A 26,423-nucleotide genomic window follows, 5' to 3' on the forward strand; every position below is an offset into this window, starting at 1 on the left:
AAAGGGAGGGATAAATTAGGAGTTTGGGATAAACATATACACACAACTATATATAAAATAGATAACTAATAAGAACCTGCTGTATAGCACAGGGAACTCTACTCAATACTCTGTAATGACCTATACAGGGAAAGAATCTAAAAAAGAGTGGACATATGTATATGTATAACTGATTCATTTTGTTGTACACCTGGAACTAACACAATATCGTAAATCAACTATACTCCAATAAAAATTATTTTTTAAAAAAAGAAACACTACTCACACTTAAAAAAATATATATCAAATAAGACAATATTCCACCTCACACCCAACGGCGACACCCAATGGCAACACCGCCCAAAAGAAAAAGACTTTCAAGCATGTCTGCTTTTGGTAAATGGAATAATAACCTTATTTGAAAAAAATATGAAATTTAAAGAATGAAATAATATATGTGTTATTTGTCTTTTATGTCTTTCTATGTGCTTGACCCTTGGTTGTGTAAAATGAGATTTTAGTTCCTTTACTCTCGTCCTTTCCTCAATACCTCTTGGATAATTCCATTCTTATTTTAAATTTTGTTTCTTGTAATTTAGAAATATCTACTGACACTGCTGTTTCTCGTCCAGTAAATTTTAGTCAGTTTCTTGATACCCATCTGGGGAAAATAAGGCATCTACCCATCTACCCATCTCCCCACTTTTCTTCCCTTCTCTCATCTTCCACCTCCTGTCAGCGAGCTGTACGTTTATTTTGTCACGTTTGTAAAGTACACTGTTAATTATGCGAGCTAATAGAAGTGTTTTTATATTTAAGTCAGGCTGAGTTGAGTTTTCTTCATTGAGCGCCTCCTACGTGTCGAACTGCTGGCCAGGAAAGAGGGTGCTACCATTGACTTTGTGTAAATCAGTCGATTTCAAAAGGATGTGTGTCCTTTAACCTGCAAGTTAGAGTTAATTAAAATATAGCTCATGAAACAAAACAAAGTGATAAGATGAAGTTCTGCAATGGTTCTAAGACAATATCTTACTAGGAAAACCTTTTGAAAATAAAACCATCATAGAATATTATTGGAAAACAAGGGGATGCCTTGTTTATTTTCTAAAAGAAACTACAAAAATTGAAGGAAATAGGTGTATACTAATCCTAGTGGAAAGGTTTATTGCATTTGAAACGTATTCTAAGGGTTATTGTCTTAAGCATAAAGGCTACTGATGGGTAACACGGGAAGTGACCATGATTTGAGCATAATTTATAATATGCGTTTCAGTTTATATTTAAGTCAAATATTCTATTTTTTAATTAAACCCCTGATTTTGCAGAAAACATCCATAAATGTGTGCTTCCTATAACTTTAACTTTTAAAACTAAGTGTAATAAATTTTTCCCGTCTTGTCCCGCTGTATTTTTCTGCCTCTCTGAAAAAGGTTTTGAGATGTGATACCTGGTGAATCAGATTCTGCTTCCTCTGTGAAGGGACCACAGAATCTCCTTCTTGTTTTCCTCACCACACATTCTGCTTAAGTGAGGTCAGCTCATGAGACCCAGGGTTTATGTGTGGTTCGAAACATGTTATAATGCATTTATACTTCACCTCATTTCAGAAAGTATTTTACATAGCTTAAATAAAACACATACATACAAATATAAGCTATTAATGTATAGGGTGAAAAATAATAAACCAAGACAGGGTAAATATTATGTTTATAAAAGAAAAACCACAATGAAGTAGGCCATAATACTTTCCTAAATTGAGCTGTAAATTTAGTTCAGAGCATCCTGATGGCTCAAATAAGAAGGAGAAGTTAAAAAGATTTAATTCAGAGGAAAAACAATCTCTCTTAATACTAAACTCTAAAAAAATTTCCTTAGGGACTGCGGCCCAAGATAAAACGGGGAGGGAAGTCTAGTGTGCTCATCACCAGTGTTCTCTGGAATTTTCTCTCTGTTCCTCCATATGTTTATAAAAGATTCTTGCCATAAGTGTATCCCACAACAAGGAAACGCACCAGGGTCAGGTTCAAGAAATAAGAAAAATGTAAGTTTTGTAAAAAGGGAGTTAAAAGCATCTGATGTTGTGGTTCACAAAAGGATGGTGGTCCCCCCATCCGTGTCCAAAATAGAAAGGAAAACGAGCAAATTATTTTTCCATTCTCTCTCTATAGATGTTATTTCACCATTCCTAATAACAACATTTTCAAACCACTGAATTGGATTCAGTGAATTGAAGAGAAGTCACATGGGAATCTGATTTGTCCAAGACACACAGAAATCCAGAGGCAAATCAATGACCAGAATCCAGAAGACGGGAATCTGGTTATTTGTTATACTCATTGATTGAACAATATTAAGATGACAGTATCTTAAATGTGAAAATCCAGAGAAAATAATAGTGTCATTGGTCATATTACCACTGATCATGCGATGCAACTTATAAAAGACCTAATGTCTGTGTATTAAAAAAATTATCTTTACAAATGTTAAATGACCCCCCAAAGTCACAGCTTCTCTAGTAAACATTTAAATATGTGTTAAAACTGATAGCTGTCTAAATCAGTGACAGCTCTCCTGTTCTATATTGGACAACTGACTGAGGAAAATCTTCTAAACATTAGTGAATGAAATATTACCATGGTAGAGTCATGAATATTATGTAGAGAATTGATAAAATACTCATTCCCTGTAATAGATTGCTATTACCAAATACTGGTTTTGAGTTACACTTACTATGTCAAGCCTATTGGATTCATATTCATCAATTCTTCCATGATTTTCAGTCAGAAAATTAAATCTGTGCAGTTAATTAGTTGAAAATAACAACTGCTGGTTCAATTAAATTTAGCAAATTTCACATTGTAGTGTTACCATATGTACATTTGTTTGAAGTAATAATTAAACTTCTGTACTAGACTGCATATTTTGGAACAAAGTAAACAAATTACATTATGACACATGGAACTATCTCTAAAAATAGGCATTTGATTTCCTCTTTGAAAATTTAGCAAAATTGCCTTAAGTGAATCCCTAATAAATGCCTGAAAAGTTATTTGATTATATGGGTATAAATTTGACCCAGCCATTAACAACTTCCATGTATTGAATAAAATTATGCACACTGACAGTCATAGGATACATTAAAATTTTCTCCTAACACCTTCTCCATGAAAAAAGAGAGAAGAAAGAAAGAAAGAAAGACAGAAAGAAAGGAAGGAAGGGAGGGAGGGAGGAAAAACCCTGGAAGTACTACTTTGCTCTACAATCAAGAGGCAGGAATTTCATTCACATCCACTTTGAAGGAAAACTGATGGGTTTCAAAGAATAGATATATGTGTATGTATAACTAACTGAATCACTTTGTTGTACACCTGAAACTATCACAACATTGTTAATCAACTACACCCCAATATAAAATAAAAACTTAAAAAAAAAACCTGTTGGGATCAAAAAATATTTCGGACTGAAAAAATGTGTGGTCAGAGGAAATATTAATAGGCTGCTATTGGGCAAGTACCTTGACACTTGCTTGTAGAAAAGCAGAGAAGGAGACTAGCACATTTAAGGCTGCCATGCACTTGGTACAACATCCTACAGAAAACACACTGTTGACAAAATGCTACCTTGGTTGGATCTCGCAGCCCCTCCATGAGGCAGGCAGAGTCCAGAATACTGACCTTTCATAACAGAGTTAGTCATTAAGAGATTTGCTCAGGGTCAATCCAGAAGCTGAATCATCTGACAAATCTTAGTCTTGGGTCTATGCTATCCCTCGAAGCTAATAAGGTGTGGTAAGATGCAATCATAAAAGCAAGATGGTAACATAAGCCATTCTTTACTGGTTTGATCTCTCTCTCTCTCTCTCTCTCTCTCTCTCTCTCGCCACCTATCTCTTTCTTCTTTTAGTTCATCTCACAGATCATCATTAAAAAAAGAAATCTGGTCACCAAAATAATTTATGCAGAAGGAACAGGTCACATCTGTACAAAAATGTTTAGATGCAAAGTTTATTGCCAGAAGAAATCAACTGAACATGACAGCTATTTGAAGTACAAATAAATGTGATTAGATTTTAACATTTGCAAATATGTGTTACCAGCACTGTTTTTATCATGTGTAGTACACTTTCAGTAAAGAGCTCAATAAAGTTTACAAACATTATATGACCAACAACAAATGGGCAATCTTATTCATAGCAAATAAACAACAATACAGTGCCTATTATTTGCAAGGTTTTATGATTACCAGCTCCAGTCTTTTGTAACCCGTGGTTTACTCAGGTCTCTCCTCTTTCTCTGTGTTAATATTATATATATATATATATATACACACATATAATAGTCTACTCAGCCATATCATTTAACCTCCATTGAAGATAGTGTGTGACTTTCTTACAGAAATAAAGCTCACAGTAAAGACGACTTGCATACAAAACTCCTATATTATTTTTCATTGCAATTTTCTTTTAGAAAGGAAAAAGAGCTGGCAGTGCCATGAGCGCCTGCGTTTTGGAGCAGAATGGAAACTGACGCCCCGCTGCAGATCCCTGGCGTCCTGGCGATTTTATTATGGACACAAACAAGAGCTCAGGACTGCGATGCAGCACCTCGAGCGCTGCCCGGAGGGCCCCTTAGAGCAAAGCCCTAAAGGGAAGGAAAGGCCTGAACTTGGACAGTCACCGGCTGCAGCGTGTTTGTGCAGCTTTCTCTCCTGCGTAAACTTTCGCCAGAAAATGAGTGCAAGTTCGGGGTGGGGAGTCAGATGACCTACAAGGAGGGGCGTCTAGCGTCCCCACTTTCGTCTACACCTTATATTACAGTACAGTCCTGTAGTCCCCCAACAGATCCGTGCTCGGATGCTCCGCCCGGCCGGACCCACTCGCTCCGGACGCGGTCCGGTTCCCCAGCTGCGCTCGGAGCGCTAGGCTCCCGGGGATCAGGGCGGGTGTGTTGCCGGAGTCGCCTTCTATTGGCTCCCCTCCGGGGACGGGCCGCGCTTCCCGGCACCCGATTGGGCGGAACCGCCCACTGCAGGACGCGCTCATTGGAGGGAGTGGGCTGGGGGCGGGGCAGGGGCGGGGCAGGGGCGGGGCGGGCCCGGGTCCTGACGGAGCGCGCCGGCGGCGGAGCCGAGCGGAGCGGGCGCCCGACCCGGGCTGCGGCCGGCGCGGGCGGCGCGGGCGGCGCGGGCGTCGCAGGCGGCGGAGGGCCGGGCGCCGCGGGGCCTGAGGGGGGCCGTGCCGGCGGGGGGGCGGCCGCTCCCGGGCAGTGCCGGCTCCCCCGGGGCGGCCGCTCCGGGACGGCGTCTGTCAGCGCTCCTCGTCCTCCTTGGCGGGGCCGCGCACCCGGCGCCGCGGCCCGTCAGCTGTCAGGGGGCGGCGGGCTGCGCGGGACACAAAGAGCGCGCGGGCGGCCGGTGCGGGACGACTGCGCCTCCCGGCCGCGCCCGCCCGCCAACCGGTCCCGACCCGACGGCCCCGCGGCCCCGCGCCCGCCCGGGAGCTCGTCGTCCGCGGCCGCGGGGCCGGGAAAAGTTTGCGGCGCGTCCGCGGGGCGGCCCGACCCGCGGGGACTCCGGGGCGCGTCGTCGGCGGGACCGCGGTGAGTTGGCTTCGGGCCGCGGGGGCCGGGAGGGGGCGAGGAAGGGGTGGGGGGCGGGGGCCGCGCCCGGGGGAACGCGGGGCGGGGGTCCGGGGCCCAGGCGGAGTGGAAGGTGGCGCCCCCGCCCGGGAAGGGCAGGCCCGACCCGGGACGAGCGACTTCGCACCCGCATCCCCTGCAGGGGCTGCAGCTGCGCGACCATCGCGCCCTCCCGATTCCGAGCCGGGCTCGGTTCGCGGTTCTGCCTGGGCCTCAGCGCGCGGGGCCAGATCACGAAGCGCCGGGCGGGGACCTTGAGGTGCGCCCGGAGCCACCCTTCAGCCCCCCGAGAAGGAACTTGTCAGCCGCATGTTTTCAGACATCCATATGTGAAGGTCGCTCTCAGTGAAAAATCCATTACCCATCACTTCTATTTAAAGCGCCTTACGACTGCCCAGCTTGGCGGCACCACTACAAGTTGTAGGGCCAGGCTGGGTACAGAGCCAGGCTCAAGATGAAGTGGCAGGTGCCCCAGCAGCCCCTTCATGCCCTCCGGACTCAGTTTAGGGGGAAACCAGGGCTTCGGTTATACATGGGAGAGAGTAAACAGGACAGCTGCTTTTTGTTGTTTTCCTGTGTTGCTTCTTCTTTCTGCTGAAAACTTCCTTGTGGGGTCCCAGGGGGAGGGAATTCTAGTTTCTGACAGAGAAGGAAAAGAAATTATCACTTACAACCAAAGTAAATCTTAAACTAATGTAAATCTCCCTTACAGGAACAGTAACACACAATGCAAGTACATCTTGATCTAATTTTAATGAAGGATTGAAAATAGCTGCTGTGTTCAGTATCACTGACGCCAAAACGGCTCACTTACATAATCTTCTTTGTTGGGATGTGTTAGTGGCATGTATAATTTTGATAAATGATTAATGTTAAAGGTTTGGTCTGGCAATGGTATTGAAATAACGTCTTGACCGGTTGTGTTGCAATACAGTGCAGTGTGAACTTTCGGTTATCTTGATAACCTGCGTTTTTTCCATACAAAGTGAAATCAAACATTTTCCCTAACCAGAATTCTTTCCACTATGAAATGTAGACTTATCAGTACTGAATACAGGAGAAATTATTTTGTTCTCTCAGTGATAAATTCCCCCAGTTTTCTTACCATTCGAGCAGTGCCTTCTAGAGGCCAGGTGCTCTGCTGGGCATTTTTTCTGCTTATGGAGTTTGTAATAACAAAAGTCCATTTTTTTTTAAATGTGAATGCATAAATGCCGATACTCAACAAATATTTGCTGAATAAAATGCCAGGCACTCAGATAAAAATAATTAAAAATTCTTCTTGCCCATCCTTAAAGAAAAGTATTATCGTGCTTTAGAGGAAAGAAAGAAGATCTGGCAGAAAGACTGAGCTTAATTCCAGTATGTAGCCCAAAAGTGTAGAGCTTAAAACAAGGATACAGATTTGGAAAGAGACAAAGAACATCGATAGGGTTTCTAGGAGAAAGATAACAATATTGATGTAACATAATACATTTTATGACGTAGCTGTCTTTGAAGAACACAAACCTGTGAAAAAGTATGTTTCTTAAATAATCAGTAGCTGCTTGCCTTGTGACTGAATGTCTAAATGCCCTAATCGTGTCCTTAATATTTCACTTGAGTGCTGTCTGCTTTTTAAACTCATTTTTTAAATAGCATGAAGTAAACCTTTCAGGGCAGTTCAGTTGCATGAAGAAAAGTGTACCTTTTGAAATCACCTAAATCTGCAGTGAGAAAGTCATCTCCAGTCTTACACCAGATAGAAAGTATGCACTGGCAATAGCATCTTGCTGAGACGGTCTTCACTCCAGACAGGTGTCGTGTGTGTGTGTGTGTGTGTGTGTGTGTGTGCGTGCGCATGCACGCATGCGTGTGTGTGGAGAGGTCCTTTGGGGACTGAATCGTGTGTGAGATACTCTGTTTTTCCTAAAGGGCCTGTGTGATAGTTTATTTGGTGACAGCAGGAAAATAAGTCCCCAACATTTGTGAGTGTGGAAACTTCCGGAAAGCCTAGTGGCCTTATTTAAAAGTGACCACTCCACCCAGAACCTCGCATTGCTATGCGAACAAGCTGTCTTTGTAAAACGTGTGTCCTCCTGAGAGCAGGTTTGTTGGTTGGGCAGCCCTGTAAGGGGTCAGGGCTGTGTATCAGAGATTGAGATCCTTAGACCCCCGTATCAGGACCTTCTGTAGTTCTTGCAAAACTTCAGACTCCCAGGCACCTTTCAACCCTTGAAGAGCCAGAATGTCTGTGAGCAGAGCCTGGAATCTGTATTCTCAACTGGAACCTCCCAGAGAGAGTTGATCACGCTAAATTTTGAGGATCAGTGTTAGTTTTCTTGCCGGTGTTTAGTGGCAACTGTTGCTTTTCCCTAGGAACATTGAACCAGCCTCCCGGCATGCTGCCTGCTCTGATCGCTTCCCCTCCCGCCCTAGGCATGTTGGCTTCATCTCTCAGTGGGGCCCCGGGGCCACAGACCCCCCAGGAACTGCTCCTGCGAGCAAACCCACTGCAAGCAGACTTAAGGGTGCCTTGGGACGCAAGGCCCTAGAGACCCCTCCCGCTATGGGACCCCCCCTCCTCCTCCAGCCTGTGTGAGATCTGCGGGGGTCCCAGTCCCAGCTGCCTCTTCTTCAACTGTACAGATAAGGTTTCAAGCTGATAATTGGGAAAGGACCCCAAGGGACGGGAGGCCTGGGAGAGATCAGCGCAAGAATGCCGAGTGGAAAGAGGTCCCCTGGACACAATGCCGCACTCACTGGGGAGACTTTAGTCCAGAGGCTGACAGCCGGCAGGCACGGGTATGCCTGAGCCCAGGCCCTTTGCCCTCTGTTGTCAAAACTTACGTCTGCAAGCCTGTATCTTGGCTCCTGTAACTTCTGTATCCCTAAAATCCCTGGCACGGAAGCCAGGGTTTTCACGTTTATTGAAGGAAAAGGGGAAGAGTTTAGGAGGAAGGTTCAAAGCCTAGGCGGAGTCCGGCACACCCGATTCAAATCCTGGCTTTGCCGTTTACGACCTAGGTGACCCCGTGAGCTTCGGTTTCCTTACTTGAAAAATGAGGATAATGGTACTTGCCTCCTGGGAGTTGTTTGGGGAATTAGGTAAGATTATAAATTATGTAAGGTGCAAATTAGTGACAGTAATAACTGTCACTCAGTATCTACGCCGCATGCGCACCTTTTAATTTATTATGGTAACTTTTCAGAATTCCTTTTTTTAGCCCTGGGGCGTCGCTGTAGACGAGAGGAAGTCGGCACAGAGAAGTGGACACGGAAGGTCACCTGCTGAGTAGCCAGAGTGGGGTCCAGGGTGGGACCCGGGAGGGTGGCGTGCGGGCTCTGATGCCCGCTCACAGCCTGGCTACTCCGGTGCTGTCTCTTCTCCTGCCCCTTTTTTGTACCACTTAACTGGGCACTTTATATGCTGCTTTGACTCAGTGAGGGAAAACATGGATCACGCGGCGGTCTGCCTCAAAATTGTAACCCTGGCCTCGGATTTTAGTATCAGGGATCCTCAGCCTACAGGGACGTCAGGGTGGAGGCCGTCTCTCCCCTTGGGATCCAGCTTTTGGAATTATTGAAGGAAGAGATTTCTATCTCTGATCCCATAGGAGAAGATCCAGAGCACAGCTCCAAGTTTGCCTTTGCAGAGAAGCGCGTGCTGTCAAGCCATGGGGCCGTGATTAGAGAGGCTCTTGTCCCCTGACTTTTCAAAACATCTTAACTTTCTAGAGCTTTTCGACTTTTCAAAGTGCTTTTTCTCACATCAGCTCACTAGTTCCTAACAACAGCCCTGTAAAATATTATGAATGTTACTAGACCCCTAAGAGGCACTTCAGATCTTTCTCTCTCCCCACCTCCATTCCCTCTGGCAAACCTGTTGCTAGGTTAGCCTTTGCTGTCTTCGTGTCAGGTTTCTAAAGTCGAAATCCTTTCATCACTTTTGTCTGTCCCTCCTCTGCCTGTTCCTAAAACAAGGGTCTCCATCCTACTCCACATAGTGGCCTCAGTCACCAGGGTGCCTTAGCTCACCCTGCTTCCCTCCTTAGTGATGCCTCCTCTCCAACCCTCTGCATCCTACTCATCTTCAACTTCCAGCTCCCCTGGGAGCCTTCCCAGATCATGAACATCTTAAAACTTCCATCCTCCTCTGAATTTCGATGGTAGCCACAGCTATTTGGTCAGTTGTAACCTGGTCTCAAAGTCCTAATGGAGAACAAGTCTATGATAGATCTGATGCAAACGAGAAACCCTGGACTAAAAGTAAGACTGGACTTGCCGTCTGCTGAGGAGCCCTGGGAGCTTTGTGGCTGCACGTTTCCTGAGCTGTGAATGTGGAGAGGTTTGAGCCAGATGACGCTGACGATCCCTGCTCCTTCTGAGGTCCTGTGACAACTTGGCCTTCCTTACGGGCGTGGGATGGGGGCTCTTACTGAGTTCCTGGATGAAAATGTCAGGAATGGGCGCTGGATGCCTTCAGGCCTTGTTGTGTCCCACAGATGCTGAAGTGGGCAATTTTTGAATGCCAGGTAGCTTTTGGGGTAAGCTTTTTAACCACAAGCACTCAGGGAAGGTTAGTGGGCGAAGAATTCGCAGGATGGTATATTAGGGACGATAAAGGGTGAGCTCGTGAATGACTTCCTCTGATGGGATAAATAGGATAAGCTGTTGGATATGCCTTAGTCTTAACATTTATGATTTGCTTTGCGTTTCATCTTCATTGGATAATGCTGTGTAACAAACAGTGTTCAGTTTTCTTTTTAATCGTTTCGGAACTTGAAAAGCATTAACATAGTCAAACTCTAGGATAGATGCTGGATGACTTTCTGTAGTAATCTGGCTGGTGACGTGTAAGTCTGCACGTATGTGCATATATCACATGCACATTACCCTTAAATTAAGAAGGGTACCCCTAAGTTGTGAGGTACTGTTATACACTGACCAGACTTAAGAAGAGTATCTTTTTAAAGTGTGTTGACATTTAATTGACCTTTGAAAGTTCATTCTGTTAATCATACTCAAAGTGCTAAAGCTATGGTTGACTGCTCTGGTGTTTTTACATTCAGTCGTGCTTAGCATATAAATTCTTCAGCATAATTGCCACTTATTTAGCAAGAGTTTCCTTTCTTCCCTGAAAATGTGAGTTGTGTTTTATTTTTGTATTTTTTTTAAATTTTGCTTCAGGCTTGAGAGTGTCAGAGGTTTGAATTGAAATGTTTTCCTGTCATTAGTTGTATGGGGTGTGACTTCTTAAGATAGGAGTAATGGAAATTTCTTGCTTAGTCGAGGCATACTTTTCCTTCTAGCAGAAGTTAGAACTCTTCGAGGTATAATGCTAAAATTTAGAGATGCTTAACACTGCTACACTACACATTTTTAACATAATAAACTTTGAAAATCTTTCAAGTCCGTTTCTGTAGATTAAAACTATCAGTGCTAATACTTTTTATTAAACAAGGATTCAAAGGATTTATTTTTATAGCAAACTCTAATTATATTCCTTGAATTGCTCTGAGTAGTATTTTGTTTTATTATAAATGATGTATTTGTTTAAAAAAAGTCAAATATATTTCTTTGCTAAAGCTTAATGTTTTATTACTATCACCAAGAGAACGTCAGCTGAAATGTTTAAACATTTGAGTATTAAATTTATGAAATCAATCTATGGAAATTTTTAATATTGTTAGCTGTCTTACAGGTTTCTAAATTAATATTTCTAATGATCATGGAAAGGTAGCTACACTTTTTGCTAAGTGTTGATAGAAAAATTAAATCATGGAATTGCCAATTTGGGGTAACTTACCTTTGAGACTGCAGACATTTTTTTCAAATATTTCTGTCTTAAAAGCAATTTTTAAATAGGGGAGATCAAATTAAAACCAGAGCTTTTATGTTCATGAGGTAATTTTATACTTTTCAAATATGGAGTTCCATATTTGGAATGCATTTTGTTCCCTGTTTATAATAAGCTTTGGAGTCATTATAACATTTATTCAGTCACACATTACAAGCACGGGAGATAGTCCTGTTCCATGAAGCTGACCTTATTTCTCATCACTGTCTCCCCTTCCTTCCATATTGCCCTATCTTTTTTTTTCTCTGTCCTTTTCTGTCCTTAGTTTTACAACCTACAGCTGTCCTTTTCATATCATCATAGCCCCACCTCCAAAAGAAAAAAGTCCTTTTCCCGGAAGCATTTAACTTCCAACTCTATCATTTTTTTTTCTATCATTTTTAAGAATTTACAATGAAGCCTCTTAAATAATATTATCTAAATAATACATAAAGAGTGGAAATGACTGCAGTGCTGAGTGGTCAGATACAGGATATCCCAGACTAAGTGTGAACTCTCACACTTCCATTTTGGCATGTGTGGTTTCAACAGATTTAGTTCCTTCCTCGCTATAGGAGTGTCTCAGGACCAGGCTGGCAGTGGTTTAACACAGAACATGAAGATAAAGCCTGGCTCCTTGGGCCATCCCTCTTGGTAATCCTCCTGGCCTGGTGACCCACAGTGACAAAATCAATATATTTGCTCTTCTTTTCTGTTTGAAGTCTGTTTTGTCATCGTGAAGAGCTTTCTGTCCTTTGAATCCAGATACATGTGTTCACAGATAATTTATTTTATTTTCATTTTATTTACCCAATTCTTATGTCATACTTTCATGTGCCAGACACTCTTCTAAACACTTCACAAGGATGCGTTTGCGTGGTCCTCTTGACCCTGCAGTCATTATGTACAGTTAGTTATTAGCCTTTTACCATTGAGAAAGCTAAGGTGCAGAGTTGTATCGTAGGGCCAGGCCTTGAGTTGAGGGTGACGCGTAAGCATAGGCGGAGTGGATAACTTGACAGCAGTGCTAAGAATCAGCAGAGAGATGTGGCAGGGCTGGGGGAAGATGAGTGTACATGGAGAGGATCGGGCGCTCAGCTGGGCCCAGCCGCACCGAGGAGCCCGACTTCCTTCCTCCACGTCCATGTCTGCCTTGGGCTGTGGAGACAAAGGCCAGGCAGAGAGAGGAGCCCCCGCAGGCCTGGGAAGTGGTGGTCCTGTCTGAACAGTCCTCGCCCCGGGCCTCAGCCCGCCCTCAGCCTGGGGGAGGCCGGGCTGGCTCCCGGGGATATGCTCTCACGCTGCAGCGCCTCTGTGCCCCACTCCTCCTAGCATTTCCGGGCCTCCAGCTTCTTTTCCCCCAGACGCCTCAGCCGCTTTCTCAGCTGGAAGTTTGGGTGTTACAGATACTGGTGGAGACATTTCTCCCCAGTCTTAACGCCGGCCCACTTCGTTCTCGCTCTTTGCCCTACTGTGTGTAGTACTTTGAAAACGTTATTCAGTGATGTGTGCGGGGGTGGTCGTCTGAAGTTCAGAGACTGGTGGTGAGCAAGGAAACTGAAGGACAAAGCTGTCTTCTCTGTAGGAACTGGGGATGGAAGAAGAGGAGAGAACAGCTAAAAGTGGGGAATGCAGAGACAGGAGAGGGACAGGGAAAAGAACAGATGCATTGAGGGGAAAAAAGAGGGTGAAGAAACGAAGAAAAAGAATCACTGCTTTGCTTCATACCCACATCCCCTCCCCACCTTCACCAAAACAGAGGCAGTTTCACTCCCTTTTGCCTGACCTGAGTTTTGCCAGGGAGTTAATCACAGTGGGAGTGGAAAATTTCTCCTTTTTGCATTTTGAGACTTGGGTGTGCTGCTTTGAGATGCCACTGGGATCTAAGTAATATTTGTTTATACTGGATATTTTTTTCTGTAGCCTCTGTGGATGGGGCTTAGAATACAAACAATACTGTTAGCAGAACTGCAGGTACTCAATTGCTGTGTTTATTTTATTAGTTAAAAAACTGCTGGAGCCCTAAGAGTTCCGAGCATATTTTTAAAATACCAGAGGCAATTTTAAGAAGTGCTTTAGAAAGAAAAAGTAAGAAAAGTTAGGACTTTCAGGCTCTGGAATGCCAACCAATGTGTTAGGTTTTTAAAAAATTCATGTTTTCAAAGACTAAATCAGACTCATCAGTTATTTTTTTTAAAGTGGCTGTAAAGTACTCTTCTGTATATAAATCCTCTTAATAGTTTAGGTAAAGTCAAAGCGTGGCTCTTTTGTTCCATAGTATGTAAAACCGAGGTTAATTCTTTTGGGAATCTAGGATTTTTTGGATGCTGTTTAAATCATCTCTAATGACTTTACTTGGTCAGATCATAGGTCTGAAGGTATTTCCTGTGGATTTCTGATTGTATTGGGACAGAATCATTGTAATTGTGACGCTTCCAGAAAATCCAAAGTATATGGTTAATTTTACCCTTAAACATTCTGATGCTTCATTTCTGATACGTCCCCTGAAGTCTCTCTGTATCCTGCTCCTTGTAGAAAGGTACACTATTCAGTAGCATTTATGAAAAACACCTGGTTTAAATAAAAAATGTTGAGCTAATCTAAATAATAAAAGTATTGATTTGAAGAAATTATTTTTAAATAGTTATTCTTTTCCTGGATAGAGGGTCCTGGTCTTAACAGGTTTAATTAAATCCCTCTCAGTAAGACAAACTAATTTTTTTTTTTTTTTGATCATTGCATGGCAGTAGCATAAATTCTTGAAATAACAAACATTTCAAGAATCACTAATGAATTACCCTTAGGAAGTAGAAAGGGGGGAAGGGAGCTTTTCTCTCTCGTTTGTTCTTTTTTCATTTATCCATTTTTCCCCCACTTGTCCATCTTTCCTATAATCATGGAAATTTTTATTTTTCTCCACGGTTCATCAAATGTTCTGCATTTGTATGTCCTAGATTACGGCCACACCAGGTTTTCTTAGAATTAGGAACCTGAGTCTCCGGAAGGTAATGGAAACCGCCGCACGCTTTCTCAGACTTTCTCTCCTCCCGGAAGCAAGAGGAGCAAAACAGTAGTTGGTGGTTAGTCACTGCTGCTTCTGTGGCTGTTTGGTTGACCTAAGCATCTGCACCTCCATACTTAATACTTACGTCCACAAATGGAATTAGGGCCAGTCACACTGTGTTTCCATCATCTGCTATCCCTTGTGGTTCAAATTTAGCACAAACCTGCTGTGAGTACGTATTAATTAGGTGAATGTAATAGGATGAAATTATAACATGAGCTTTTTAATAACTCTTCTTCTTTGAATTCAAGTGTGGTTCTTATCTTATGAGTTTACAGCTATTTTGTTGAAAATCTAGAAAATCCTTCCATGAGCAGCTAAGCCGCTGTTAGCCCAGAACAGTGTAAGTCAAACATTAACTTGCAGTAAAACCCTGATGAAAGTGTCTTTGATTTTGAGATGCAGTGAGCTATGTCAGGTGAAGCTGACCGTTCTCCATATGGAATGGTGAGGAGGCTGGACCCTGAATAGACATTTTTTGTCACCGTGTGCCACAGGTATAAGGTATATGAGCCTCTTTTGTGACTTATAGCCCAGTTCCCAGGCCAGATAGTATTGGAGACAATTAAGACCTTCCGTAGAAAGCTTCCCAAGTCAGCTGCTAACAACCGTGTCTGTCAGTGTACTCTCAACCATTTTGCAGTCTGCTATTTTAGAGTGTGTGGCTGTGGGAAGTGATGGTGGATGAAGTCAGGGTTATTGGTGCTCCTTTGTACTAAGAAAACTCACACTAGTTAAGGGAAGTCGGCTTCCATGATTTGCGTATGTTCAGTTTTTAAAACATCCTTCTGAGCCTCTCCAACTCCAGTCCCCACCCCTACCTCATAAATTCAAGCAATGAAGGAATTAGAGTCATAGGGTGTTAGAGCTAGAAGAGTTTTAGGGTCTGACTTACCCTCTCATTACAGTTGAGAAAATGGATATCCAGTGAGGTCAAATGCCATCACGCAACTAGTTTAAAGGCCCAGGTGACATTAGAGGTTTACCTCCGTTAGTAACCACTGTTCTGATGAATCTGCCCTAACATGTTCACAATCAGAAGGCAAGAAGAGGGAAAACAACTAACACGTGGATGGTACTGTCTCATACAGCTCTCAGTCACTTCTCAGAAGAGCTCTGCAAGGTGGAGAGCTAAACTACCGTTAGTCTCCATCCACAGAGAAAATGGGCTGCGTGATGGGCAGAGGCCTGTCCAGGGCGGTCATCCACCAAAAGGGCCCAGGCCGCCCCGTCTTCCCACCTCGGCAAAAGCATCAGCTGGTCTCAAGACAGGTCCCCTAGACCACAGGATGGGGAGTCCCATCTTCATTTTATAGCTCCGGCGCTAAACTAGGATCGGTCATTAACTTTTGTCTATTTCATCACTTTTAAAGGTGGAAAAGACACATTTTAAAGAGCTGGGAGCTCATAAACTTTTCAAAAGAAAGATGCTGGATAATTATGCATAAGGTGTGTTTTGAGAATCTCCTAATCAACATTTCAAACATTTGGCCAGAATATATTGATCACCTACCATGTGGAAGGCACCCACGGGCCGCTCCAGTAGCCTCAGCAGGGACTGACAGAGAGTCACAGCCTTCAGGGAAGAAGTGTACGCAGTCTTCCCTCCCTTCAAAGATTTATCTAGACAGAAAACCGTTTTTGAAAAGTGTCTGGTACTGCCTACATTACTCTTGAGATGCAAGAGATACTAATTCCTCTGTCTGAAATGGATCAATATTTTCTAAATATTTGTATTAAAAGTATTCACATTAAAGAAAACTTGTAAAATACAGAAAAGCAGAAGGAACAAAATCGTATGTGTGTATTCTGAATTTTTAACATGATAACATTTATATCATACGTATAGTTCTTTCTTGGCTTTTCCTTAACTTGCCGGGATAGCTAATGTTCTATATCATTGCATAGCTTTGTAAATACGTTTTAAAGATTACGTAATCTAATAGGTTTGATTTTTTAAAAAAAAACAAGGACTGGTTGGAATTCTGAATTCTGCCATGTGGTTATTACAGTGAAATTCATCTTAAATTCCCCTAATGACCCTTTAGAAATAGATCTTCTGTTTCAGCAGGAGTGGGACCGTGTTCCCAGGTGAGAGTTGCTCTTTGTGGGGTGTCTAAGGAGCAGGAGCCCCTGAAGGGCGGGGAGCTGGGCCAGCAGGCGGCCTGAGGGCTGCGGCCTGGGAACTGCTGACAGTGACCAGGGACGGGAGGAGTGGGACGGAAAGTCCCCGGTGAGCCTGGAGGCTGGGATACCCTGGCTCTCGGGAATCCCCCTCCCTAGTGAGGACGCAGCCCAAGTAGGAGAGGAGGGGCTCAGGCAGATGGGGGCCCGCGGGGTGCGGGGGAAGAACAACCCAAAACTCTCTCATAAGCCTGGAGAGCCCCTGTCTGGGGAACCCTGGCCTGGACTGGAAATCACTATCATTTTAAAGGAGAGTTTGGCAACACAACATTTTAAGTCAACTATACTCCAATAAAAATTAAAAAGAAAGAAAGAAGTACCTTTTGAAAAAAAAACACAACGTTGTAAATCAACTATACTTCAATAAAAAATAAAAATTAAAAAAAATTTTTTTTAATTTTTAAAAGAAAAAGAGATCTGGAAAATAGATGCGCTCATTATTACTGGGGCCATAGATTCTAGGCCCTCTTAACTGACAGAAAAAAAATATATATATATGTATATATCGACCCATGAGTGTACACATTATCTATCTATCGATCTAATAATATGTGTGTGTATCTCCACCTGTATTGATATTAAACTAAACATGGATTCATAAAAAAATGAATAAATAAAAGAGAGTCTGGCAAATGTATAAATATATGATGAACAAATTAGTGACTAAACGAATTGTTTTCTCCCAAAGGATCTAGATATTTGTTTCTACTTAGTTTTCTTCATTTATTAATTTTTATGCCCAATTTACAATGAAAACAATTTTTATTGAATAATAATTAACTAGCTCATATTTATTCAAACCCACACCCTCCCCGACTCCACAAATGATTCAGAAGAGCTTACAATAAGCAAAACATCAGAATGGGAGAGTGAGTGATAGATGTGATTCCAGCTCTCCAAGCCTGGTGTCCGTGCCTGTGTAATGATGATGACAGTAAATGCTTCATCATACCAGGGCAGGGTCAAAACGAGGTTGTGCGTAGACATTGCTCGGAATACAACAGAAAGGTTGTGTTAAAGTTAAGGGTATGGGAATTCCCTGGTGGTCCAGTGGTTAGGACTCCACGCTTTCACTGCTGAGGGTCCGGATTCGATCCCTGGTCAGGGAACTAAGATCCTGCAAGCCATGCAGCCAAAAAAAAAAAAAAAATGAAGGCTATAAGCTTGAGAACACATGGTTTATCTAGCTTAATTCTTAGAGAATGTTAACTGAACAAAAAATATTTATATTAATTTCTGGAGTAGAAGAGACTTTACTCTTTATAACTCTGTAAGCTCTCTACTATTCCAGGCAATGCTTTTCTTCCTAGAATTTGAGTTTCTTAACTTTCCATGTGGGTACAATCCATGGGAAGTTGTTCCCAGTCAATTCCTACAGCCTTCAGCCATTTTCAAGAGGCAAGGAGCTGGCAGGTCTGTGTTCCTATTAATTACAAAAAGAAAATAGCAAGGGAATGAAAATTCATCATTGCTGTTATTAGCAAGAAATATAATGAGCATTAGAAGCCTTTGAATTAGCCTAGAAACAGTGTGGACTACTAAATATAAAGTATAAATAGAAGATGAAGATGAATTTTAAAGGGCAGAATTTTGTGGGTACATTTATTTTACTTCCATTTCAGATTAGTTCTATGTGTGCTTTCTACAGAAGGAAGCGGAGACCACTTGTGTTTCTCGTCTTTAGATGGGTTTTCTGAAGGAAGGGATGGGGCCGATGCCAGTACCGTTGATGCTGTTGTCTGGGCCCTTGGCCCCCGGAGAGATGGTGGGTGAAAGGATGCAGTGCAGAGCCTGGATGCTGGGTTCTGTGCTGACATGGAACGCTCCCTTTTCCGAGAGTACCACTGCAAACGCCCAGGGACCAGAGTGGTGGAGGTGGATGGACCTGGGGAGAAAGGGGAAGCCAGGGGGAGAAGCATCATTCTACAGTGGAGCAGGCCACCCACATTGCACCTGTGCATTTCCATGGCCAAAGGAGAGTCCTAATATCAATCAGTCAATCAACAAATAAAGCAATGGTGACATCTGCCACCTGCTGATAAGTGCCTGAAATCTCACCATCGAGGTTGGGCCATTTAATTTAAATACTCTTCGGGATATATGTATATGTAGAGCTGACTCACTTTGTTATAAAGCAGAAAGTAACACACCATTGTAAAGCAATTATACTCCAATAAAGATGTTAAATAAATAAATAAATAAATACTCTGATTCAAAATCCAGAGAATTGGGTTTAGGAGGTGAGGGAGCTTGAGTGACTGTAATATTTTAAGCTGTTCTTAGTTATGCATAGCTTAAAAAAATCATGATTGTAGAGTCAATAAGAGGATTCAAGACTGAATGGTATAGGGTAGCTAAGAAAAAATTGTAAAGTTTATCCGGGGCCAGTGCTGTACTGTCCACCATCAGAAGAAATTAACGCTTCAAGTTGTTAAAACTAATGTGAAGAGATTGTAAAATGTAACCAAGGTATAGACATCCAGAGCTGCACGTTTGGGTGGGGAAACTTTTAGGAGCTTTGTCTTCCTGATTCCAGTGGTTTTGAATTAAGTAGTTTTCTGTGAGTATTTCCAGGTTATAGAAGACAAATGAGGGCCTGTCGGACTGGACACAATTGAATCTTACTCCACCATATTTGTTATTAATTCATGATTTTTTGGTGGATTTATCGGTCACATTTCTCAGGTAATGGCAAGATATTTTAGTCTTGAGTAAATTTACTTAGTTCCATCCTTCTAGATCAGTGGTTCTCTGCCAGGAAGGTACAGCAGAATCATTTTATAGCTTTTGCCAAATGCACTCAGCGAACTCCCCACCTGAATAAGAACTGCAGAGTGTTTGGGGCAAGAAGCAGGCCGGGTATGGGGGGTTAGAAGAATCTGTCCTGATAAGCCTGTTACCACCCTCTCATTTTAAGAACTGCTGTTCCAAGTGGAACCGATGCTGCTTAATAACCAGAAAACAAGGAAATAGTTTAAACTAAATAACTTTGAGTCTCACTTAAACTGGCAAAATTGTTCAGCACTTTGTTGGGCTAAATCTGCTTTACCTTTCACATAGATTTCCTCGAGCTGGTACCCTGCTAAAAAGGAAGCCTGTATATACAGGCAGTGAAGTGCTCTGTCAATGCCTGTTAAACGCCCTTCCATTTACAACTCCTTGTAACTAAGATCTTGTGATCTTTCGTGCTTTATCTGGAGGATTTTTTTAATGTTTATTCATAGAGCTCTGAGCAAAGGCTGGATTTTCACAGCCATGTGAGGGTTTACTATCTCTTTCATCGTTCACTGAATTGTTATGTGAGGTGGCTTGCCTAGTTTGTGCTGGTCGTTTTTAATTTAAAGCCATTATTGAAAAGTGGTAAGATTCCAAGGCAAGTAGGGGATCTGTCACTTGGAGAAAAATTTATGGGAGTAAAAATATTCTTTTTGTAAACAGTTACTGCTCTACAATGTCTTCACAGGGTGTAAGGCTTGGTATTCATCTGTTTTAATTAAAGAGTATCCTGCCTGTCTATTTGTGACCAGCTCATAAGAAGGGGGTGTCTTGGTGAGAAGTTCACAAGGTTGGAAGCTGTAGCTGCGTTTGCTGAACCGACTCAAGCCCTAGTCAGCAGTGGTATATGAATGCCAAGTACTAAGAATTTCTGGAATGTAGAATCGCACAGCACTGATAAAGTTTGCTTTGTTCCCCTATGTGACTTGACCCATTGAGAAAATGTGGTTCCCTAGGAAGTTTTAATAGTTCAAAGTCCTTAGTTAATAAAGCAAAAGGCCACAACATAATTCAGCTTGTTTTCACCTGCTGCCTCAAAGATTAACTTTCTTAACCTTAATGGGATAGAGTTACCCTTTGCTTTGAAAAAGTCGTTTATGGAGCTCTTCACATTTGTTCGTTTCAGTAAACATGACACTGTTTGTGTGGATTTTGTTTTTGTTTGGGGTTTGGTATCACAAACTAAGACTTCTGCAACTTAAGAACCTTCTGGTAACATCATCTAAAAACAAATCTCGGGGAAAGGCACACCCACTTCTTTGTATCAACTTAATGTTTCACTAGGCGCGGAAGGGTTTTGAATTACTTCAGGAAAGCAGTGACTGATAGAGCTTACCCTTCAGTTTTCCTCATTTATTTTCATAAGAGAATGGGAGTGGAATTCAAAACATTCAGATCTGGAGTTAATGTACGTCACCCTGTCGGCAAGTGATAGGTTCTGTGTTTTTCCAGTGGGAAACTTTGACCCACAAACTGATATATGCCTGTTACAGACCTTGCTATTCCTTCTATTTCTCTCCTGATGCTTACTCTTTCAAAAACCAGCTGACTGTACAAGTTGTCTCTGGGAGCAGATTTCAGAGCAAAAGTGATATATGAAAGCAGTGTGTAAGTCTTTTTTTTTTTTTTGGTCAGAAGTTATAGTGTTTGAAATAAACCTTTTATATTTTCATTGAGAGTCTAAGGTCACGTAAATGTAGTATTTAATGTTAAAGGTGCACTTTATCTTGTTAGCATAATTTAACTTGTATGTTTGGTCACTTCACTCAAAGAAGGATTTTAATTACATCACGCATGTCAAGTAAGCTTGCTATCGCCTGTGTGTTCCTTGTCTCTAACAGTGACGGATGAACGCCATCGGCATATGTTGTCCTGGATTATCACAGGATTTTATAGGAATCTGGTAGCTGAATAACAGACATGCATGAAGCTTTGGGCTTTGAACTGGAGACATTCCCTAGAATGTTTCTGGTTTGGGGTGATACTTTAGTGATGTGCAGAATTGTGTCCTGTCCGTCTTAGGGACCCTCCAGGTAACCGGACAGCCAGCAGGAGTGTCCCTGTGACAGTGAGCGGCTGTAAACATCCTCGACTGGAAGCTGTGAGTCTGCAGACGGGCTTTCAGTCGGATGTTTGCAGCCGCCGACTGCCCTCTTGCGCCTGGAGCCGCCTGGCCACCTTAGGGGCAGAAGCCGCCTTGACTCCACTGGACACCTTGCTCTCCCTGGGATGCATGGTCCAAAGCTTGCGTGAGAAGGGAGTTCACATTCCCTAGCACCTCCCCTGTTAGTTCACATTCCACCCTCCCCCCCCTTGCCTCAGTAACTTTTAAACCATCTCTGCATTTTCAGCAGGGCAGGAGGAGAGGTGCTCTGTGTGGGTAGAGATTTTGCAGTATCAAAAGAAAAAAAAAAAAAAAAAAGAAAAAGTCAAAGTATTCCCGAGAGAAGTGAGGGAATGTATTATGGTATTTTTGTTCTTAGAAAAAAAAGTGTACTAGGGCAGTATTTCCACAAATCATTCTCAAAAGGGATTTGCTTTGTCCTACTGTTTATATTTACCTGTAATTTCAAAATAAGTGTTTTTTACAGCCATTTGCAAATATTTCTATCAATAAATCTAAATTACTTGAAAAGAAAAAAAGTAAAGGCCAGAGTGAAGAGTTAATTCACTTTCACATTTATTGGGATTAAACCTCTTTTATATTTTATAGGTTCAGCCTTTAAGCAATAAAGTAGTTTTCAGTTTAACCAAGTGCCTAAAATAAACTAACATTAACTGAACTAAATCTTATTTCAGAAATCTATTTGTTCTTGTTTTAACTGATGAGAATAGTATTTTAGGCATTTGTTGATGCTGTCTCCATTCAATTGAACTGTTAACTTTGCTTTATGTAATAGCATATACCTCTTAAAAATAATACATGAATCAAATTCTATCCTAAATGTAGGAAGGCAGCCTAAGATGTTTACAAGATTCCTGTTGTGGATCTCTGTGAAGGACCTGATTTCTAACTTGTCCTTTTTGTAAATCTGTATTTGTCTTATGGCAGATTTGTTTAATATGAGACATTTAAATTGTAGAAAGGAGACACTTTAAGAGGAGATGAAGGTGGCATACTTTGCCCTCTAAAATGTAGTATCTTCCACACACACAGTATTGTCGTCAATGTAGAAATTATAGTTTCTGTTCCCTGTTCAGCGCCTGCTGATGTTGTCGATAAGAGTTGTTATTGAAACAGTGGGACTGTACCACTACTTAAAATGTGGCCAAACTACAGTTGAACATTCTGATTAACTGGGATGGAGGGAGATCTATATAGAAATGCGTTAAATTTTCCACATACGTGAAGCCTTTAAGAGAAAAAACCCCATCGGTCACACTGGCCACGAGAGGTCAGTAGATTAGATGCCGCTGAGCTGGGGCAGGAGGGCGGGGCTTCTGTCTGCAGGGCCCTGGGGTGTGGAATTGAGAATGTGGCCTGTTCTTTAATAGGTAAACTTGAAACACTTCGGGCAAATACCTCAGCCCTGTTTCAGGGAACTATTCCCCAGGGAGCTGACCGCAGGTCTGGAGGAGGGGTGAACCCTCCCTGGCTCTTTGACCTTCACTCCCTTTAGGCTCTCCTCCCCTGTTAGTTCACATTCCACCCTCCCCCCCTTGCCTCACTGCCCTCTAAATTTTCCATTTCCCACTTCTATTTGGTTATTTTCTTCATTTAAGTAATTACTTGTTGGAATATTTTAATATGTAAAAATTACAACCTTATTGCATACTCTTAAACCAACTACAGACCTTCAGAAAACCTTCTGGGTAACTCTGAAATTAATGCCTATTATTCATTATGTCATGTGCCCCCGATTTCCATAGTAACAATCTAAAATACTATGTTAAGATAGTATAAAAAGTGTGCTATTTACATTTGGAGTAAGATCTAGATACAATTTGTTTTAATTTCACAAAAATATCCAACTTTAAAAATTTACAGTATTACACACTACTATGTGTAAAATAGATAACTAATGAGAACCTACTGTATAGCTGTATAGGGAACTCTACTCAATGCTCTGTGGTGACCTAAATGGGAAGGAAATCCAAAAAAGAGGGGATATATGTATACGTATAGCTGATTCACTTTGCTGTACAGCAGAAACTAACATAACATCGTAAAGCTACTATACTCCAATAAAAATTAATAAAACAAACGTGCACATTTAAAAATAATTTACCGTATTACACTTCTACAACTACATAGACAAAGTTATCGTGCATGTAAGATAATGTTTTTTAATTCCGTGTTCATAACAGCATAATAAAATACCATATATGATCTAGAAAATAAAATTCTGGAACTGGACCACAGTAGGTCAGTTACAGAGATTAAAACACTGTCGAAATATGTGCTAGATAAACATAACCCGTGTTGCTGTGAAGTTTGTAATGCTGAAAAACAAAACAAAACAAAAAGACACCACACTGAGCAATCACCACAACTATTTTATGTTTAGTTTTTATTTATGATGACTTGCCAGGATAAAAGTTGGAACATCCCTGAAAGGGAGATTTCTAATGGAAGTGTATGAGGTTCTAAAAGTGGCAGTGGTGACTCATTTAAATGACACTTACTTTTCCTGACCTTAAAACTCAGATTTGAACCCGCACTCCATTTTGTAGTGCTGCTATCTGTAAATGCTACACGTGCGGAACCATTCCTCTGCTGAAGAATAAAACCAGGGGCGAGGACTCTGGTGACAAGGGAGACTCCTCAGAAGGCCGTCCCGCGTGGGGAATCGGCGCTCTGCCTCTGAAACCCGGTTCTGCCCAAACACATCGCCATCAGAACTGCCTTGTTTTCTTTCACTAAAGTTGTAGCTGAGTTACCACTGGAGGAAAAAAAAAATCTTTCTTGAGTGATGTCAGTTTGAGGTGGCTTAAAAATAATGATGCAAACATACCAGTTGTTTTTCTATATCAGAAGAGTAACCAAAAATGAATAATTTATCTTAATTTTTTTTAAACTATATTTTAGCCAGTTTTTAAATTATTTATTTTTTTATTTTTTTAATTTTTTTGTTTCGGCTGTGTTGGGTCTTCGTTTCTGTGCGAGGGCTTTCTCTAGTTGCGGCGAGCGGGGGCCGCTCTTCATCGCGGTGCGCGGGCCTCTCACTGTCGTGGCCTCTCTTGTTGCGGAGCACAGGCTCCAGACGTGCAGGCTCAGCAGTTGTGGCCCACGGGCCCAGCTGCTCCACGGCATGTGGGATCCTCCCAGACCAGGGCCCGAACCCGTGTCCCCTGCATTGGCAGGCAGATTCTCAACCACTGCGCCACCAGGGAAGCCAATTTCTCTTAATTTTTGAAGTGACTTATTGAAATCTTAAAGATGGTTTTTAGTGAACTGTCTTAGAGTCTCACTTCAGTGATGCAGAAGACTTTCTTCGTCTGGTCCTTTATCAGAATGAGGACTCTTAAATAGATCAGGAAGGTAAATTTGATAGTGTGTACTGTGGTTGTCTGTGTGCACAAACTAAGCTGTTAAATCATTCAAGAGACTGGGGTTTTTCTGATTATTGGTTTTCCCTTTCGCTCTTACTCGTCTTAATGGCAAGAAGCCAGGAAATAAAATGAAAAAAAATCTCATCCTCTGGATGTGCTTATTATTAAAAATAATAGTCAATGAATTAAAAATTCTTTAATAGACTTCTTCAGTTTTACGCAAACTAATACCTCTCACTGATGTGCACTTTCGATCTTCAGCGTGAATGTGGTGGAGAAGTTAATGTCGCCGAGGGGTACTCAGTCTGCCTTTCCTAACTGGTGTATGTAATTATTATATAAACTTGATGATGCAGTACTTTGAGAGTAGAGGCTTTTTAATGTAAATTAAAACAAAGTAGATTGGGGATTCATCAGCACAAACACTAAATGTGAACTTACTGTCCCCAATTCAGGGCCCTACATGGTTGGAGAACTTAATGAACTCCTTCAAGTACCCTAATAACTCTGAGTAAAATCAGAATCTCTCCCCAGCTCCCATTTCAAAAGTGACAGCATGAGCTCTCAGGATATGCAATACCTTACTGGAAAGTGTGTTGGAAAACGTTAAACGTTATACCGTGTGATAATGCGTCATAAGCTTGTTAGTGGCAGTGTGCTTCCTTGCAGGGACTGAACTACCATTTCTGCATTTTGGATTCAGTGTTTTTAAGCTAAAGAGTTAAACTCTTGAAAAGAGCAAATGCTTATACCAGTGAAGGAAAACGTGTGTAAAAGCTAAAGAGATGCCTGCAGTTAAGTATGGAAATAAATGTCTCAACGCCATGAAAGAGTGGCACTTGCAGTCAAGATTCCCGCGGTAGAAATACATTGATTTGCAGCATGTGTGATGTTGATGAGTAGAAACATTATGGCCCTGTTGACATGAAGATTTGCACTGAGTGTAAGCATGCTGCCAGATGAGCCAGAGAATTGCTCGAAGTTGCAAGTTCAGAAATTCAGCTTCGAGTATTCATGTCTTGCGCAAAACAGATCTTTCTAAGTGCATATTAAGGAAGTGATTTTGCTAAATTCCTTACTGATTAATGATCTTGTTAGATTAAAATGATCTTTGGAACTACAGTCTTTCAACTATGGAATGCCCATCTGGAAAATTTAATTTTGAAAGTTACTCTTTTTCATGTACTCTCAGGGGTCTTCTTGGCCATATCAGATATATAGTTGTCTTATTCCAGTCCTCATTCTACTCTCTTACCCCAGTAAGTAAGTAAATATTTCACTTAAAATAAGTTGTGACAGTCAGATATTGAATAAGAAATTAGGAACTTTGCACACTGTTTGTTCAGAATAAAGTTCAGCAGTATCTTGACCTAATCCTCTAATCTTTCTACTCTTTTTTTTTTTTTTTAACATCTTTATTGGAGTATAATTGCTTTACAGTGGTGTTTTAGTTTCTGCTTTATAACAAAGTGAA

The 26,423-nt window shown here is 41.8% G+C and overlaps 1 protein-coding gene across 1 annotated transcript; it reads left to right on the plus strand.

The window, feature by feature from the left end:
• Positions 1-4,737: 4,737 nt before the first annotated feature.
• Positions 4,738-16,243, plus strand: LOC118905033 (translation initiation factor IF-2-like). The gene is made up of 2 exons (XM_036871236.1): positions 4,738-5,576; positions 15,871-16,243. The coding sequence occupies exons 1-2, from the start codon at positions 4,738-4,740 to the stop codon at positions 16,172-16,174; spliced, it is 1,143 nt and encodes a 380-aa protein (XP_036727131.1). The 3' UTR covers positions 16,175-16,243.
• Positions 16,244-26,423: the final 10,180 nt, after the last annotated feature.

The sequence above is a fragment of the Balaenoptera musculus genome, chromosome 12, assembly GCF_009873245.2.
Source record: "Balaenoptera musculus isolate JJ_BM4_2016_0621 chromosome 12, mBalMus1.pri.v3, whole genome shotgun sequence".
In the NCBI taxonomy this organism is placed as follows: domain Eukaryota; kingdom Metazoa; phylum Chordata; class Mammalia; order Artiodactyla; family Balaenopteridae; genus Balaenoptera; species Balaenoptera musculus.

Excerpts from the sequence above, each read along its gene's own strand:
- LOC118905033 (XM_036871236.1), top strand. The coding sequence starts at position 4,738 with ATGACCTACAAGGAGGGGCGTCTAGCGTCCCCACTTTCGTCTACACCT. Across the intron at positions 5,577-15,870 it reads GCGTCGTCGGCGGGACCGCG|GTGGAAAAGACACATTTTAA; the intron begins GTGAGTTGGCTT and ends TCACTTTTAAAG.